Source organism: Aquarana catesbeiana, linkage group LG12 (genome assembly GCF_042186555.1).
Source record: "Aquarana catesbeiana isolate 2022-GZ linkage group LG12, ASM4218655v1, whole genome shotgun sequence".
In the NCBI taxonomy this organism is placed as follows: Eukaryota; Metazoa; Chordata; class Amphibia; order Anura; family Ranidae; genus Aquarana; species Aquarana catesbeiana.
In genome coordinates, this window is record NC_133335.1 from 103,538,117 (window position 1) to 103,554,939 (window position 16,823).

Here is a 16,823-nt window from a genome sequence, read left to right on the forward strand (position 1 = left end):
TGAACACTGTGCAGAGGTCGCACTACACTGACTTGTAGTTTTAGCTGAACACTGTGAGGAGGACGCACTACACTAACTTGTAGCTTTAGAATAACATTGTGCAGAGGTAGCACTAAACTAACTTGTAGCTTTAGCTGAACACTGTGCAGAGGTCCCACTACACTAACTTGTAGTTTTAGCTGAACACTGTGAGAAGGATGCACTACACTAACTTGTAGCTTTAGATGAACACTGTTCAGAGGCGCTCTACACTAACTTGTAGTTTTAGCTGAACACTGTGAGGAGGACGCACTACACTAACTTGTAGCTTTAGATGAACACTGTGCAGAGGTCGCACTACACTAACTTATAGCTTTAGCTGTACACTGTGCAGAGGTCACACTAAACTAACTTGTAGCTTTAGCTGAACACTGTGAGGAGGATGGACTACACTAACTGTAAATAGTCTAGCTGCCTGACTGTGGTACTAATAGGATCAAAAGAACACCAGCAATTTTCTTCAGGTAGCTGTAGCTGTAAATACTGTAACAAGACAAGTCTGCCTGTCAGTAGGAAGATAACAGGAACTGTTCTGATCATTATAAGGTATATATTTACTGATCGTACTGTTGCTTTAATTTGGCATCCATTATTAACAGGAAGTGTAGTATATTACACCCACTTCCTGTCCAGCAGATAATCTTTCTACAGTGAAGGAAGCATGATAAAGACCTCCACTATTTCTTAATACTGGCCTTGGAAGCATAAGTCTGTAAGTAGGCTGTCATTAGTTTTCAATTAATTAGTATATGTTCTACTAATTCAACTACATTTCATCTGTTTGTTGGTAGGATGTTTCTGTCAGGGAGTTCATTCAGCTAGGCCTCATTTGTGCTAGCTAGTGCCTTAACAGTATTGTAGCATGCCTGTTACTATTTGCATTTGTGATGTAATGTTAAATGCTAATGCATATTATTATAATTTGTGTTTTGCAGTTTTACAAAAAACTTATTCTCAGTAAAGATTACAACTATTAGCCCTTCCTCCTGAGTCTTTATTGGGAAGCTGTTAGCTGTCTGCCAAGCCTTGTACTTTGAACACATTGTGAGGGCAGAACAGTAAAAAGACTTTTAACACAGCGGGCCTAATCTAAAGAAGAGTGGATTCACTCTGCTCATCATCAGCTAACCTCTACAGCCACAGACATTACAAAGAAGTAATCTGTTTCATCATGCAGCACACAGACAAGGATACTACACCAGTCATCCCTCAGCATACACAAGCAGAGGAAAGCATACACAATATGCCAACCAACAGGTCACGCTGCACAAGCTCCAGAGTCTCTAGTCAGTCGGATCAGACATCAGCTAGTGCTGAATCTGCCAGGTCCAAGCGCACTAGCTCTAGACATTCAAGCTGCTCTAACCTGTCATCCACCAGTGCTGCAGCTGCCAGGGCCCATGCAAAAGCAGAAGCCGCGCGTGCACTGGCTTCCTATGCAATACGTGAAGCTGAAATGATAAGAGAACAGGGCTGCATAGATGAAGAACATCATATGATTAAAGCTAAAAGTAAAGCTGAAGCACTTAGAAGAAAAGCAGAGGTGAAAGCATCTTTACATATTATCAAGCAAGAAAAAATAGCTTCAGCAGCCTTAGCTGAAGCCGAGGTGCTCATGAGAGCTGCCGAAGAACAGTACAGAGAGCCCTCTGTGATAGATACCCAGATGACACCACTCAGTGCAATCCAACGCACTTGTGAGTATGTACAATTGCACGCAAACATGGACACTGATCAACAGTCTAATGATGCATTAGAATCATCCAGGGTCCCGCTAGCAGCAGGCAACTTTGACATAGCTCGATGCTACAAGACTGAACCAGAACTTTACTATAACAAGCCAAGTAGTTACATACTCAGAGACCAATCTGTTGGTCCTTCAGGAAATCAAACGAATGGTGACATAATCCCTCCACGGGAAAATAAAAATCCGGCCTATAGCAGAAAGACTTGCAGTAAACGAGAACAACCACACGACTATAGTGGGTTTAACCAAGCATCCCAACTGTCTTACCAGCCACAGACATGCCCTGTGTTTGTTCCCAGAAAATGCCCACCTGAGGCAGCAGGAGTCACAGATGTGACAAAATACTTGATACGCCGTGAAATGGTGAGCTCTGGTCTCCTGAAGTTTGATGATCGTCCAGAAAACTATTGGGCCTGGAAGTCATCTTTTTTAAGCAGCACCCAAGAATTAAATATGAAAGACAGGGAAAAGCTTGATCTACTCTCCAAATGGCTCGGACCAGAGTCCACTGAGCAAGCCAAAAGAATCAGGTCAGTACATGTTCATGATGCGACAGCAGGGCTTACAATGTTATGGCAGAGATTGGAAGACTGCTATGGGTCACCTGAAGTAATTGAAGATGCACTTCTGAAGAAAATTGAAAATTATCCAAAAATAACAAACAAAGACAATCAGAAGCTGAGAGAGCTTGGGGACATACTTTTAGAGCTGGAGGCGGCAAAGGCTGGTGGATACCTGCCAGGCCTCTCATATTTGGATACAGCACGTGGAGTGAAACCGGTAATCGAGAAGCTTCCTTACAGCTTACAAGAAAGATGGATCACGCAAGCATCAAAATACAAGGAAGATCATCAGGTAGCATTTCCACCTTTCTCCTTCTTCGCCAAATTCATTGTGAATCAAGCTAAAATACGCAATGACCCAAGCTTCGCCTTTTTGAACATGGGAGGCTCCAGTTCTGTAAAGACAGAGAAACAACCTTCAGTGCACAATAAAGAACGCAGAGCAACAGTGTCTGTACGGAAGACAGAAGTACCGACTGAGTTTGAGGCCAACCAGGATAAAAGCTCAGGAATGCAAATTGAGGACCCAGATAAGCAGTGTCCACTACATAACAAGCCTCATCCACTGAGAAAATGTCGCAGTTTCAGATGCAAGACAATAGAGGAGCGCAAATCTTATCTTAAGGACAAGCGCATTTGTTTCAGATGCTGTGGTTCAACTCAACATGTTGCTAAAGACTGTATGAAGACAATTCGATGCAAAGAATGCAATAATGACAACCATCTGTCTGCTTTACACCCAGGACCAGCACCATGGAAAACAGAGAATCTGGTAACCCAAGAAGATCATGGTGGGGAGCAAAATGAGAGTGCATTACCAGCAATAACCTCAAAGTGCACTGAGATCTGCACAAACACATTTAGCTCTAGATCATGCTCCAAGATATGTTTAGTCAAGGTGTATCCTGCAGGCCTCAGAGAGAAGGCAATCAGAATGTATGCAGTCTTGGATGAACAAAGTAACAGATCTTTGGCAAGAACAGAGTTCTTTGACCTCTTCGGGGACAGAGGAAGTCCAACTCCGTATACTTTGAAGACATGTTCAGGAGTTGTGGAGACATCAGGGAGAAGAGCAAACAACTACATCATCGAGTCATTAGATGGGAAAACGCAGCTGACTCTGCCCACTCTCATAGAATGTGATATGATACCAGATGATAGATCAGAGATACCCACACCTGAAATTGCATGTTACTACCCTCATCTGATGCAAATATCAGACAAGATTCCAGTACTGGACCCAGGTGCTGCAATTATCCTTCTACTTGGAAGAGACATACTGAGAGTGCACAAGGTCAGAGAGCAATACAATGGGCCACACAATGCACCATTTGCACAACATCTTGACCTTGGATGGGTCATCATTGGTGATGTATGTCTGGATGGAGCTCACAAGCCGGCAAAAGTGAATGTCTACAAAACAAACATGTTGCAAAATGGCCGCACATCATGTCTTAGCCCCTGTATCAACAGGATACAGATTAAAGAGAGACTAGTCAACCCAATACAACAGCAGAAAGTTCAGAGTTACATGGAGGCCAAAACCTCATCTGAAGATACAGATGAGCTAGGATGCAAAGTGTTTGAAAGAACGCGAGATGATGACAAACCAGCACCATCTGTTGAAGATAGCCTGTTCCTTGAGATCATGGACAGAGAAGTCTTTATAGATGAGTCAAACAGCTGGGTAGCTCCACTACCTTTCCGTTCACCACGACGTCACCTTCCTAACAACAAAGGACAAGCAGTGAAGCGTCTCACCTCATTGCGACGCACTCTAGACAGAAAGACAGATATGAAGGAACACTTCCATGATTTCATGCAAAAGATCTTCGACAGTGGTCAAGCTGAAATAGCACCACCATTGGAAGAAAAACAAGAATGTTGGTACTTGCCAATATTTGGAGTGTATCATCCTCAGAAACCAGGACAGATACGAGTAGTATTTGACTCCAGTGCAAAGTATGAAGGCCTTTCCCTAAACGATGTCCTCCTCAGTGGACCTGACCTGAATAATACACTCCTTGGAGTCCTCATCAGGTTCCGAAAAGAACGCGTTGCAGTAACAGCAGATGTACAACAAATGTTCTACTGTTTCCTTGTCCGCAAAGATCACAGAGACTACCTGAGGTTCCTGTGGTATGAAAACAATGACTTTAACAAAGATGTTAAACATGTGTTCGGGAACAGCCCCTCTCCAGCTGTAGCTATCTACAACCTGAGACGAGCAGCACAGGAAGGTGAAGAAGAGCACGGAACAGACGCCAAACAGTTTGTCATGAGGAATTTTTATGTAGACGATGGACTCGCTTCTTTCTCCAGCAATGAAGAGGCTATCGACATCCTGAAAAGAACAAGAGAGATGTTAGCAGAATCTAACGTAAGGTTACACAAAATAGCGTCCAATAGTCATGGAAGCGTTTCCCTCAGAGGACCGTGCAAAAGACCTCAAGGACCTGGATCTAGGAACAGATTCACTGCCCCTTCAAAGAAGTTTAGGGCTCAGTTGGGATCTCAAAACCGACAGCTTTACATTTAGAGTATCCAGAGAAGAGAAGCCATTCACGAGAAGAGGTGTCATGTCCACGGTCAACAGCCTTTACGACCCCCTAGGATTTGTAGCCCCCATAACCATGCAAGGCAATGCTCTTATGAGAGAAATTACTACTGAACATGAACAAAGTGAATGGGATACACCTCTACCTAAGGAGAAAGAAATGCAGTGGAAGTTGTGGAAGGACTCATTAATAGAGCTTGAACAACTTATCATCCAAAGGTCATATGTCCCTGTTTCTTTGTCTGCCACAAAGCAAAGAGAATTGTGTGTATTCTCAGACGCATCCACTATGGCAATAGCAGCTGTAGCCTACCTTAGAGTAATGGACTTTGAAGGACAAAGTTATGCTGGGTTTATCATGGGAAAGTCCAAACTAGCTCCACGTCCTGCTCACACTGTTCCACGTTTGGAGCTTTGTGCTGCTGTCTTAGCAGTGGAGATGGCAGACTTGATCGTTGCAGAACTTGACATTGAAATTCATGCAGTGATGTTTTACACAGACAGCAAGATTGTGTTAGGATATATTCACAATGCTTCAAGAAGATTCTACATGTACGTGTCAAACAGAGTGATACGCATCAGAAAGTCCACACGGCCAGAACAGTGGCACTACATCAGTACGGATAAAAATCCAGCCGATCATGGGACTAGACCGGTTCTAGCGGCTGCCCTTAAGCACACCAACTGGTTTTCAGGACCATCTTTTTTGACTAGATCAGAAATCGAAGAGACCACTCAGTTTGAGACATTTGAACTTGTAGAACCAGATAACGACAAAGAAGTACGTGCACAAGTAACAGCGTTTAGTACCATAACTACTAGAGGTAACCTTGGCGCACACAGGTTTGAAAGATTCTCCAGCTGGAAGTCACTCATTCGAGCTATAAGAAAGCTTATTCACCTAGCCAAATCCTTCTGTAGAGCTACAACGACTGACAAGCGTAATAGCAATCATCTTATGCAAGCCAAAATCATCATTAGATGTATTCAACATGAAGTTCTCATCACACTTATGGCTCAAGTCATGGCTATCATGAACGCTCGACGTTTAGTTTCAGTGTCCAGAAATGCTGGTAGTCTTTACACCAAGCAATGGAAGCAAGTTCAGAGTCTTGCAGACATCTTCTGGAATAGATGGAAACAAGAGTACCTGGTGACGCTCCAGTCACACAGAAAATGGCAAGCTGACAAGCCTAACCTGCAAGTCGGAGATGTTGTCCTACTAAAAGACACTCAGGTCCACCGAAACGAATGGCCAGTTGGACTCATTGTCGAGACTGTACCTAGTAATGATAGTAAGGTTAGAAAGGTCAAAGTTAAAGTCATGAGACAGGGCACCCCTAAGGTATACTTTAGACCTATCTCTGAAGTTGTTTTACTTCTTAAAAATGAAACATAGTGGTATAATGTTCATTATGCCAGGTGGGGAGTGTTCTGATCATTATAAGGTATATATTTACTGATCGTACTGTTGCTTTAATTTGGCATCCATTATTAACAGGAAGTGTAGTATATTACACCCACTTCCTGTCCAGCAGATAATCTTTCTACAGTGAAGGAAGCATGATAAAGACCTCCACTATTTCTTAATACTGGCCTTGGAAGCATAAGTCTGTAAGTAGGCTGTCATTAGTTTTCAATTAATTAGTATATGTTCTACTAATTCAACTACATTTCATCTGTTTGTTTGGTAGGATGTTTCTGTCAGGGAGTTCATTCAGCTAGGCCTCATTTGTGCTAGCTAGTGCCTTAACAGTATTGTAGCATGCCTGTTACTATTTGCATTTGTGATGTAATGTTAAATGCTAATGCATATTATTATAATTTGTGTTTTGCAGTTTTACAAAAAACTTATTCTCAGTAAAGATTACAACTATTAGCCCTTCCTCCTGAGTCTTTATTGGGAAGCTGTTAGCTGTCTGCCAAGCCTTGTACTTTGAACACATTGTGAGGGCAGAACAGGAACGCTAAACTGAATACAGTGTATATATATATATATATATATATATATATATATATATATATATATATATATATACAACACCTGGGATGCATATATATACACAATACACTGTAAGTGCAGCTAACTGACTGACTGTGCTGCCTAATCTAGCTAACTCAAATGAAATTACATTGTCTCTCTCTCTCTTTCTCTCTCTATCTCTCAGCATGCCGGAACACACTACACAGGGCCGCCATGCAGGCGGCCTTATATAGTGTGGGGCGTGTTCTAAACCCCCTGAGCCATAATTGGCCAAAGCCACCCTGGCTTTGGCCAATTACAGCTCTCTCTACTGACAACGCTTTGATTGGCCAAGCATGCGGGTCATAGTGCATGCTTGGCCCATCATCAGCCAGCAATGCACTGCGATGCCGCAGTGAATTATGGGCCGTGATGCGCCACAGGAATTTGGCGCGAACGGCCCATATCGTTCGCAATTCAGTGAACGGGCGAACAGACGATGTTCGACTCGAACATGGGTTCGACTCGAACACGAAGCTCATCCCCAGTGTGCAGTCATGTTGGAACAGGAAGGGACCATCCCCAAACTGTTCCCACAAAGTTGGGAGCATGAAATTATCCAAAATGTCTTGGTATGGTGATCCCTTAAGAGTTCCCTTTACTGGTGCTAAGGAGCCAAGCCCAACCCCTGAAAAACAACCCCACACCATTTTCCCCCCTCCACCAAATGATTTGGACCAGTGCACAAAGCAAGGTCCATAAAGACATAGGTAAGCGAGTTTGGGGTGGAGGAACTTGAGTGGCCTTCACATTAAAGTGGAGACAGCAAGCCAGGCCTTCTCATCCAACATCAGAGCCTGACCTCACAAATGCGCTTCTGGAAGAATGGTCAAACATTCCCATAGACACACTCTTAAACCTTGTGGACAGCCTTCCCAGAAGAGTTGAAGCTGTTATAGCTGCAAAGGGTGGGCCAACTCAATATTGAACCCTACGGACTAAGGTGCCATTAAGGCCCCTTTTACAATGGGGCGTCGGCCGCGTCGGCAGTAAAGCGCCAATATTTTTACACTTTACCATCATATTTGTGGAGGTATTCAGCCGCTAGTGGGGTGCTTTTAACCCCCGCTAGCGGCCGAAAAGCAGCGCTTTGCCGGCGGTATAGCCACGCTGCACATTCATTTCAATGGGCAGGAGCAATGGAGGAGCGGTATAAACACCACTCCTTCACCGCTCCAAAGATGCTGCTAGCAGGACTTTTTTTAGACGTCCTGCCAGTGCACCGCTCCAGTGTGAAGGCCCTCAGGCTTTCACATTGGAGAGACAGGAGCGGCTCTTTCAGACCGATTTCCAGGCACTATTTTTAGCGCTGTAGTGGCTGCAAAGCGCCCCAGTGTGAAAGGGGTCTAAAGTTCATGTGCGTGTAAAGGCAGGTGCCCCAATACTTCTGGTAATTTAGTGTATATATATATATATATTTATATATATATATATATGTGTGTTTGAGCTTTGGGGTGCACACCCTAATGCAATAGGCTGTGCACACCTATGCCAATTACCCTATTTTGTCAAGAGACTGGGAGTTCCTGCCTGTAATGGGCCTTTGCCAAGCTAGCAATATCCTGCTAGTTCCAACAGAAGTGAGCAGCAGGTGCTGTACATTGGAAACTAAGTTTGTGCGGGTGGAAGGAAGAAGAGGACTTTTGTAAGTAGGGAGGAAGTTGTTCCTGGTTCTGTGTTTGAACATTTTCAAGTTGGGCATCCCATAATTCCCTAACCCCATCCAAGTTATCATCTCCTAATAAAAAAAACAACAAAAACAAGCCAAGGACTGTTTTTTTGTGTGGGAATGAATGAAGGAAAATGCTATGTGACTGGCTGTGCAGTGGGGACCTGGGATATCAGCGACTTCTACGGGGGTAGTGCTACATTTCTTACCAATGACCAGACATTCCTTAGACACGGTTGCTTTCATTTAGGTCCACAATCAACAACCCATGACTCTTTTTTTTTACATTTTCTATCTTCTGGCTGCATGTTAGTTTTCTCTTAGTCAGTTTGCGCATGGTGAGGTTGGCAGCATAGTGCCAGAACAATAAAGAATGCTCATGTTCGCAGATGGCAAATCTTTAAATGTAGAAATATCTGTAAGACATATACTTTTTAATTATCTCTTTAAAATCTTTATATATCCTTTACTCAGGGGATCATTTATATTGATATCTAGTCTCTGTTATGCTCTAATACAGTGGTAGGCAACCTTTAGAGCATAGTGTGCCAATTTTTTTTTTCAAAAAAATTGAAAGTGCCGGCTACATAAAACAATGTCAACTTCTTTATAACTGGCTTTGTGAGTACTGCAAAGCTAGACAAAAAAGCATTTCTCACAAAGCCTGGTATATAGCATTTCTCACAAAGCCTGGTATATAGCATTTCTCACAAAGCCTGGCATATGGCATTTCTCACAAATCCTGGTATATGGCATTTCTCACAAAGCCTGGTATATAGCATTTCTAACAAAGCCTGGTATACAGCATTTCTCACAAAGCCTGGTATACGGCATTTCTCACAAAGCCTGGTATACAGCATGTCTCACAAATCCTGGTATAAAGAAGCACTACTTTATATTTGGCTTTCACAAAAAAAAGCTTTGTAACAGGTGTCATGGCTTCGGCTTATAAGTAATAGCTTCTGGACTTGCAATACCAACATTGTCCACTAGATGCCACTCTAACAAAAGACTACTGATGGACAGTGTCCCATGGTTTATTACATATTTCCTGTTATATCACTGGGAACTAGCTCTACTTCCTACTACAAGTTTCCTTCACTTTCTCCACTGGGACAGACCGCAAGGGAGCCAGCTAAGCCTGCATTATGTAAAATCCTGGTCCTTCTAAGGCAGCATCACTGGTATCCTAAAATATTTGTTTAACTGTATACCCAGTGGACATTTGTTTATGTTCATGTATTTATTATATGTTCATTTTATCTGTTAATTTCTAGTTTCACCACGTGCATCCTATTCTTATACGGCCACATCTGTTCATTGTAAAGTTCCAAAGTTAAAGACAGTCTGGTTATTTTAGGATTCAAGGTTTAAGCTATATGTTGAGCTACATACCGCCAAGGGCAAACGTGTAGTGAGAACAGAACAACAGGTTATGTGAGTAATGCTAACTACAAAGCCTGTAATAGTCTTATGCAGCCTGTTAAATACCCAGTCCACAGTTAACATGGTCTCCCCTCCTGCTTGAGTCTGTCACATGGCTACTTCAGCAGAGGAGGGCTTGGAGACAGCAGGTGCACACATGGAAAAGCCCAGCCATAAGCTGGCTGATTAGGAGACTGCCACAGAGGGGAAAAAAAGTGCATAATTACCACCATAAGCAGCGCTGCTGGCCCCAGGGCACTCGTCTCTGTCACTGTGACTGCACAGTTGGAATCAATGAAAAGTGCTCACTGATGCCGGCGGGAAGAGAGGTTGGTGGGTTTAGAGGTGGGACCAGCCCCACTGCTGAATCTCCTCTATACTTCCACTGACTGGCTAAACTTGTGGAAGGTGGGTCTCTCAGGAGTCAGGATCATTCTCACATGCCACCCGACAACTGTCTGAGTGCGCACTGCTTCTCCTCTATACAGCCGCTCAACTAGACCGGCTTTCACGTCTGGGGTCTCCCAGGATCGCTCGTGCCATGTTTGGCACGTGTGCTGGGGTTTACCGACACCTGCTCTAGTAGGTTATGTAAACCATGATGCCCTTTTACAGCTCATTTATAAAACACAGGCTGGGTGTGTAGCTTGCAATAGTGCAAATGGTTTCCTCTGCTTAATGCAGCAGAGAAAACTCCATAGTTGAAGAGTCGATCATGTGACTCATTTATTAGTGTTCTGGAAATTTTAACCATAGTCAACTCCTATCCTCATATTGATTAGTGGATCCAAATTAATAGTAACTGTTGCAGTAGGGAACAGACACAAAAAGATAAACCCAGTGTCCACGGACGCGGAGAAGGCCTTCGACCATGATGCTTGGGACTTTATACTGGCTGTTTGTGAATGGGTGGGCCTAGGGCCTCATATGATGGCCAAGATATCTGCGCTTTACCAAAACCCATCGGCCAATTTGAAAATCAATGGAACTCTGTCTGACAGGGTCCTCATAACCAATGGCACCCCCTCCTATTTATATTCACAATAGAACCGTTTATTAGGATGGTTAAGGCTAACACTGCCATTACAGGCTTTGAGGTTCGGGATAGAGAGTTCAAGACAGCCGCCTACACGGACAACTTACTATTCTTTCTGACGAACCCGGTAACTACTCTGCCCAACTTAATGAAAGAATTTGCTCAATACGGTTACATCTCCAACCTTATGCTTAACTACCCAAATCTGAAGCTATGAATATATCCCTACCAGAACAGACCCTTACCCTGACCAAAGCAAACTCCCCCTTTAAATGGTACTCAAGGGCACTGAAATACCTTGGAGTCTGGCTTACACCCTTATTAACCTCTATAATAACAATCCCCCCCCCCCCCCTCATCAAAAACATTGAGAAGGACTTAAATTGATGGCAGCTAGGATATTTCTCTTGGTTCGGCAGAGCGGCCATAATCAAAATGACTATACTGCCTAGGTTGCTTTATCTCCTTCACACGCTACCCGTCAAAATTCCCTCAAACTTCTTTAACTCACTAAGATCTATCCTATTAAGGTTTCTCTGGAACTGCCAGAAACCCAGAATTAGGTTCACCCTACTGACAAAACCTAAAGAGTAGGGAGGGATGGGCTTACCTGACTTTAGAAACTATTATCAGGCATCTATTTTAAGCAGAATAATCGAATGGCATTGCCACGGGGTGGTGAAGGAATGGGTCTCCCTGGAAAATGGATCTGAACCCAATTCCACTAAAATACTCCCCATGGATTCCTTTGGGGAGCTACCCTCTTAGTCTACGACGGCACCCACTAACGGGAAACACCCTTGAAATCTTCCATAGGTTGGCCACAAGCTCAGACAACACATCTTTACTCATCTCCCTAACTCTGGTAAAAGACGATTTACTGGCCTAGGTAACCCTGCGTTTCAACAAATCAACAATCAGACCCGCTTCTAGCAGGAGATTGTTATACTAACTGTAAAAAAAAAAAAAGGACTTCACTTAAGGAGGAGACAAACCTATCACATATGCCTTTTTGGTCCTACTTACAACTACGCAGTTCTCTAGCGGGGAAGACAGGCAAAGAGAATTTCCATAGACCCCTTACGGAACTGAAGTCAGTATGTCATAGGGGCACTCAGTTTGTTAAAGCCACCTCTACTGCATACTCATGGCTACAAGTATCAAAACCCACCGATTTGGACAGACTCAGGAGGAAATGGTCGGAGGAACTGCAGACGGAGATCACCGCCAAACAATGGAGCTATGCCTGTATCTTTACCCATAAATGTTCCATTAGAACAAATATGCAAGAAACAGCATATAAGCTTATGACACACTGGTACAATACACCGGCCAGGTTGCATGGTTGGAACCTACAGACTACTGCATCATATTGGAGGTGTCAAAAAGAGAGAGGCCCGCTGTCCCATATCTGGTGTAATTGTCCGCTAATCTACCAGCATTTCCAAATAACTGTTCTGTTTATTCATTAATTCAAGTTTTTAATACATATGCTTACGTAGGTGTCACAATAATATAACAATTGTACTTTTATGGTAACAAGAGGTGTAACTGTAGCACCCTTGTCTTAAAGTGTTTATAAAGGCACAAGTTTTTTTAACCTTCATGCATTCTTTGCATGAAGGTAAAAAACCTTCTCTGTGCAGCAGCCTCCCCAGCCCCCCTAATACTTACCCTAGCCCCCTCTCGATCCAGCGATCTCCATGAGAGGCTTTCCTCCCTGGGGGACTCCTGATTGGCTATTGGCAACAGCGGAGCTATCGGTAAATTTAGCTGTGCTAGATGGTTACTAGCCTGGCTGATTTATAGTCTTTTTGATCATTTGGGGTTTCCCATTTGGGACTGTGCTGCTTTAACTGGTAATTGCGTGGTCATGCAATGCTGTGTCCAAATTTTCATCCTTTTTTTCCCCCCACAAATAGAGCCTTCTATTGGTGGTATTTGATCATTTGAAAATTTTGAAAAAAAAATTATATTTTTTACTTTTTGTTACAAAAAAAAAATCCAATAAACTCAATTTTAGTCATACTTTTAGACCAAAATGTATTCAGTCACATGTCTTGGGTAAAAATAATTCAATAAGCGTATATTTATTGGTTTGTCTCATTTCTTGAGGTGCTAAAATGGCAGGGCAGTACAACCCCCCAAATGACCCCATTTTGGCAAGTAGACACCCCAAGGAAATTTCTGAGAGGTATGTTGAGCCCATTGAATATTTTATTTTTTGTCACAAGTGATTGAAAAATGACAAAAAATAAATAAAAAATTTACACAAAGTTGTCACTGAAATAATATCTTGCTCACACATGCCATCGGTATATGTCAAATTACACCCCAAAATACATATGTGTGAGACTTTTTGGGAGCCTAACTGCGTACAGGACCCCGAAAACCAATCACTGCCTTCAGGAATTCTAATGCCCCGTACACGCGGTCGCATTTTCGGACGGAAAATGTTCGATGGGAGCTCGAAATTCCGACTGTGTGTAGGCTCTATCGGGCATTTTCCATCGGAATTTCCGTCAAACAAAATTTGAGATCTGGATCTCAAATTTTCCGTCAACAATATCCGTTGTCGTACATTCCGATCGACGCACAAAGTTCCACGCATGCTCGAAATCAAGCAGAAGAGCCGCACTGGCTATTGAACTTCATTTTTCTCGGCTCGTCATACGTGTTGTATGTCACCGCGTTCTTGACGTTCGGAATTTCCGACAAGATTTGTGTGACTGTGTGTATGCAAGACAAGTTTGAGCCAACATCAGTCGGTAAAAATCCATGGATTTTGTTGTCGGAATGTCCGATCGTGTGTACAGGGCATTACGGTGTAAATTTTTGATTTCACTCCTCACTACCTATTACAGTTTCGAAGGCCATGTAATGCCAAGATAGCACAACCCCCCCACCCCCCAAATGACCCCATTTTGGAAAGTAGACACCCCAAGCTATTTGCTGAGAGGCATGTTGAGTCCATGGAATATTTTATATTTTGCCACAAGTTTCGGGAAAATTAAATTTTTTTTTTTTTTTTTACACAAAGTTGTCACTAAATGATATTTTGCTCACACATGCCATGGATATATGTGGAATTACATCCCAAAATAGACTGAGACTTTTTGGGAACCTAGCTGCGTACAGGACCCCAAAAACCAATCACCGCCTTCAGGCTTTCTAAGGGCGTAAAATGGTGATTTCACTTCCTCACTACCTATCACAGTTTCGGAGGCCCTGAAATGTCAAGATAGCACAAACCCCCTCAAGTGACCCCATTTTGGAAAGTGGACACCCCAAGCTATTTGCTGAGAGGCATGTTGAATTCATGGAACATTTTATATTTTGCCACAAGTTATGGGAAAATGACAACATTGTTTTTACACAAAGTTGTCACTAAATGATATATTGCTCAAAAATGCCATGGGTATATGTGCAATTACAGCCCAAAATACATTCTGCTGCTTCTCCTGAGTACAGGGATACCACATGTGTGAGACTTGGCAGTCTAGCCGTGTACAGGACTCCAAAAACCAATCACCGCCTTCAGGCTTTCTAAGGGCGTAAAATGGTGATTTTATTCCTCACTACCTATCATTAGGAATGAGCTGAACACCCCTCCGGTTCAGTTCGCAGCAGAACATGCGAACAGGCAAAAAATGTGTTCGAACACGCGAACACCGTTAAAGTCTATGGGACATAAACGTGAAAAATCAAAAGTGCTAATTTTAAAGGCTTAAATGCACGTTATTGCAATAAAAAGTGTTTGGGGACCCGGGTCCTGCCCCCGGGGACATGTAGAAATGCAAAAAAAAGTCTTAAAAAGGCCGTTTTTTCGGGAGCAGCGATTTTAATAATGCTTAAAGTGAAACAATATGGGTATATATGGTGCAGCGCTAGTTTGAATCACTAAAAAATGTTAAAATGACAAAAAACAGATGTATTCAACCGTTTGTTCAGATCACATTACATTCAGAATAGTACCGAGAAAGACCTCAATAAGTATCTGTTTGCATAGAAAATCTGAGGATCAATAGAGAGTCCCAAACAGGTGGTGGTGTCCAAACACCGCGTAGATGAATTGAGAGAGGCAACACACAATAATAGGATCAGAAAAATTAAATGTATCCCACCATTTTGTTCATAACATATATTCAAAATGGTACTGAGAAGAATTTCAATAAGTATCTGTTGCATAGACAATTTGGAGACCAGATGGAGAGTCCCAAACAGATGGTGGTGTCTATACACCGCGTAGATAAATCGAGAAGAGGTAATACACAATGATAGAATCCCCATATGGAAGCAATGCAGGCTTACCGGAACCGTTGGACTCACAGAGACATATATCCCCTGAGTCAGAAATGCTTGTGTTGCCACCGGGCAATGAAGTAGGATCTCCCGATGGAGCAATATGGAATCCAGATGCCGTTTCTAGGGCTCCCGACAGAATTCTTTCATGTATAACCCGATTTCGTGGTGGCTCATAAAAGGTAAGAAAAGGGGCCACATAGTATAATACCGTTTTCTTAACGTAAAATTTATTAAGGTAAAACACTTACATTCTCCATGTTAAAAAGCGCTTATAATAAAACTAATGGCAGGCAGTGGAGTCTCCCAACGCGTTTCGTCTACTCAGACTTCCTCTGGGGTACCTTGCCACTGCTGCCATACTCACTTATATATGTACCAAGACCCCCTTTGATGAGAATCCGGCGTGTGCCACTTGTTTACTTGCACTTCCGGGTATCGCCAAAATGGCAGCCCCGCGTGCGTTCCAGGCCTCTTTCTGATGACCTCTATGCGTTCCAGCCTTCCCTTGTGGAAAGAATGAGGAATAAACATGCCCATTTACTGCAGGATTTCCAAATATTATAAGTATTGGGTATCTGTGATGATGTATATAGTTAAAACAGTTCAAAAAGATATTTTTGAAGCGTAAGTTTGCAGAGGCATTTGATTGTGAGTCCTCTGGGTCTCTAAAGATCACATGATCCGTAACAACCTCCTCCCAGCCACGTACAACTCCTTGGGTTTCTGGGGACTGAAAACCATCCCTTGAAGACTACTGCTGAGTGTTATCCTCCACGTCCATGCTGACACAATCCTCCTCCTCTTCTTCATGTGTATTTGGTGAGCCCACAGGAATACTATCTGCATGAAAGGGGCCTTGAGAGGTAAGGAAGTCCTCCTCCTCTTCCTCCTGCTGTTCTGCCTCAAGTGCCCTGTCTATTATTCCACGAAGCATGTGCTCCAACAGGAAGACAAGAGGGACAGTGTCACTGATAGATGCATTGTTGCTGCTCACCATCCTCGTGGCCTCCTCAAATTGTGGCAGGACAGTGCATGCATCCTTGATCAGTAGCCACTGGCATGGCGAAAAAAAGCCAGGCTCCCCTGACCCTGTCCTGGTGCCATCCTCACACAGGTATTTATTGATGGCCCTCACTGCAGCATTGCCAACATTGAGTTCCATCTGGTGAGCATGTCACAAATGAGATGGTGGGCAGGTTGCATTCCCTTTGAATGTCAGCCAGCACTGGCATTTTATAACTGGTGGAAATTACCACAGACTTTTCTGGCCTGCCTCTGGAGATCCTATAAGCCTGGGTACCTGCTCAAGAACCACTGCACCACCAAATTCAGGACGTGTGCCAAACATGGAACATAATATGCACCTTACTGCTGACCAACCCTGTCCAACGAGGCCAAAACATTGCCTTCCACATGCCGGTAAGAGGCCGGAATGGCCTTCCGTGAAAAGAAATGGCAT

General features: G+C 43.2%; 1 protein-coding gene across 1 annotated transcript; it reads left to right on the forward strand.

The window, feature by feature from the left end:
* The first annotated feature begins 567 nt into the window (after window positions 1–567).
* On the forward strand, window positions 568–4,902 carry LOC141114520 (uncharacterized). Its single transcript, XM_073608241.1, has 2 exons — window positions 568–751; window positions 975–4,902. Exon 2 carries the CDS (start codon window positions 1,211–1,213, stop codon window positions 4,886–4,888), a length of 3,678 nt encoding a protein of 1,225 aa, XP_073464342.1. The 5' UTR covers window positions 568–751; window positions 975–1,210; the 3' UTR covers window positions 4,889–4,902.
* Window positions 4,903–16,823: the final 11,921 nt, after the last annotated feature.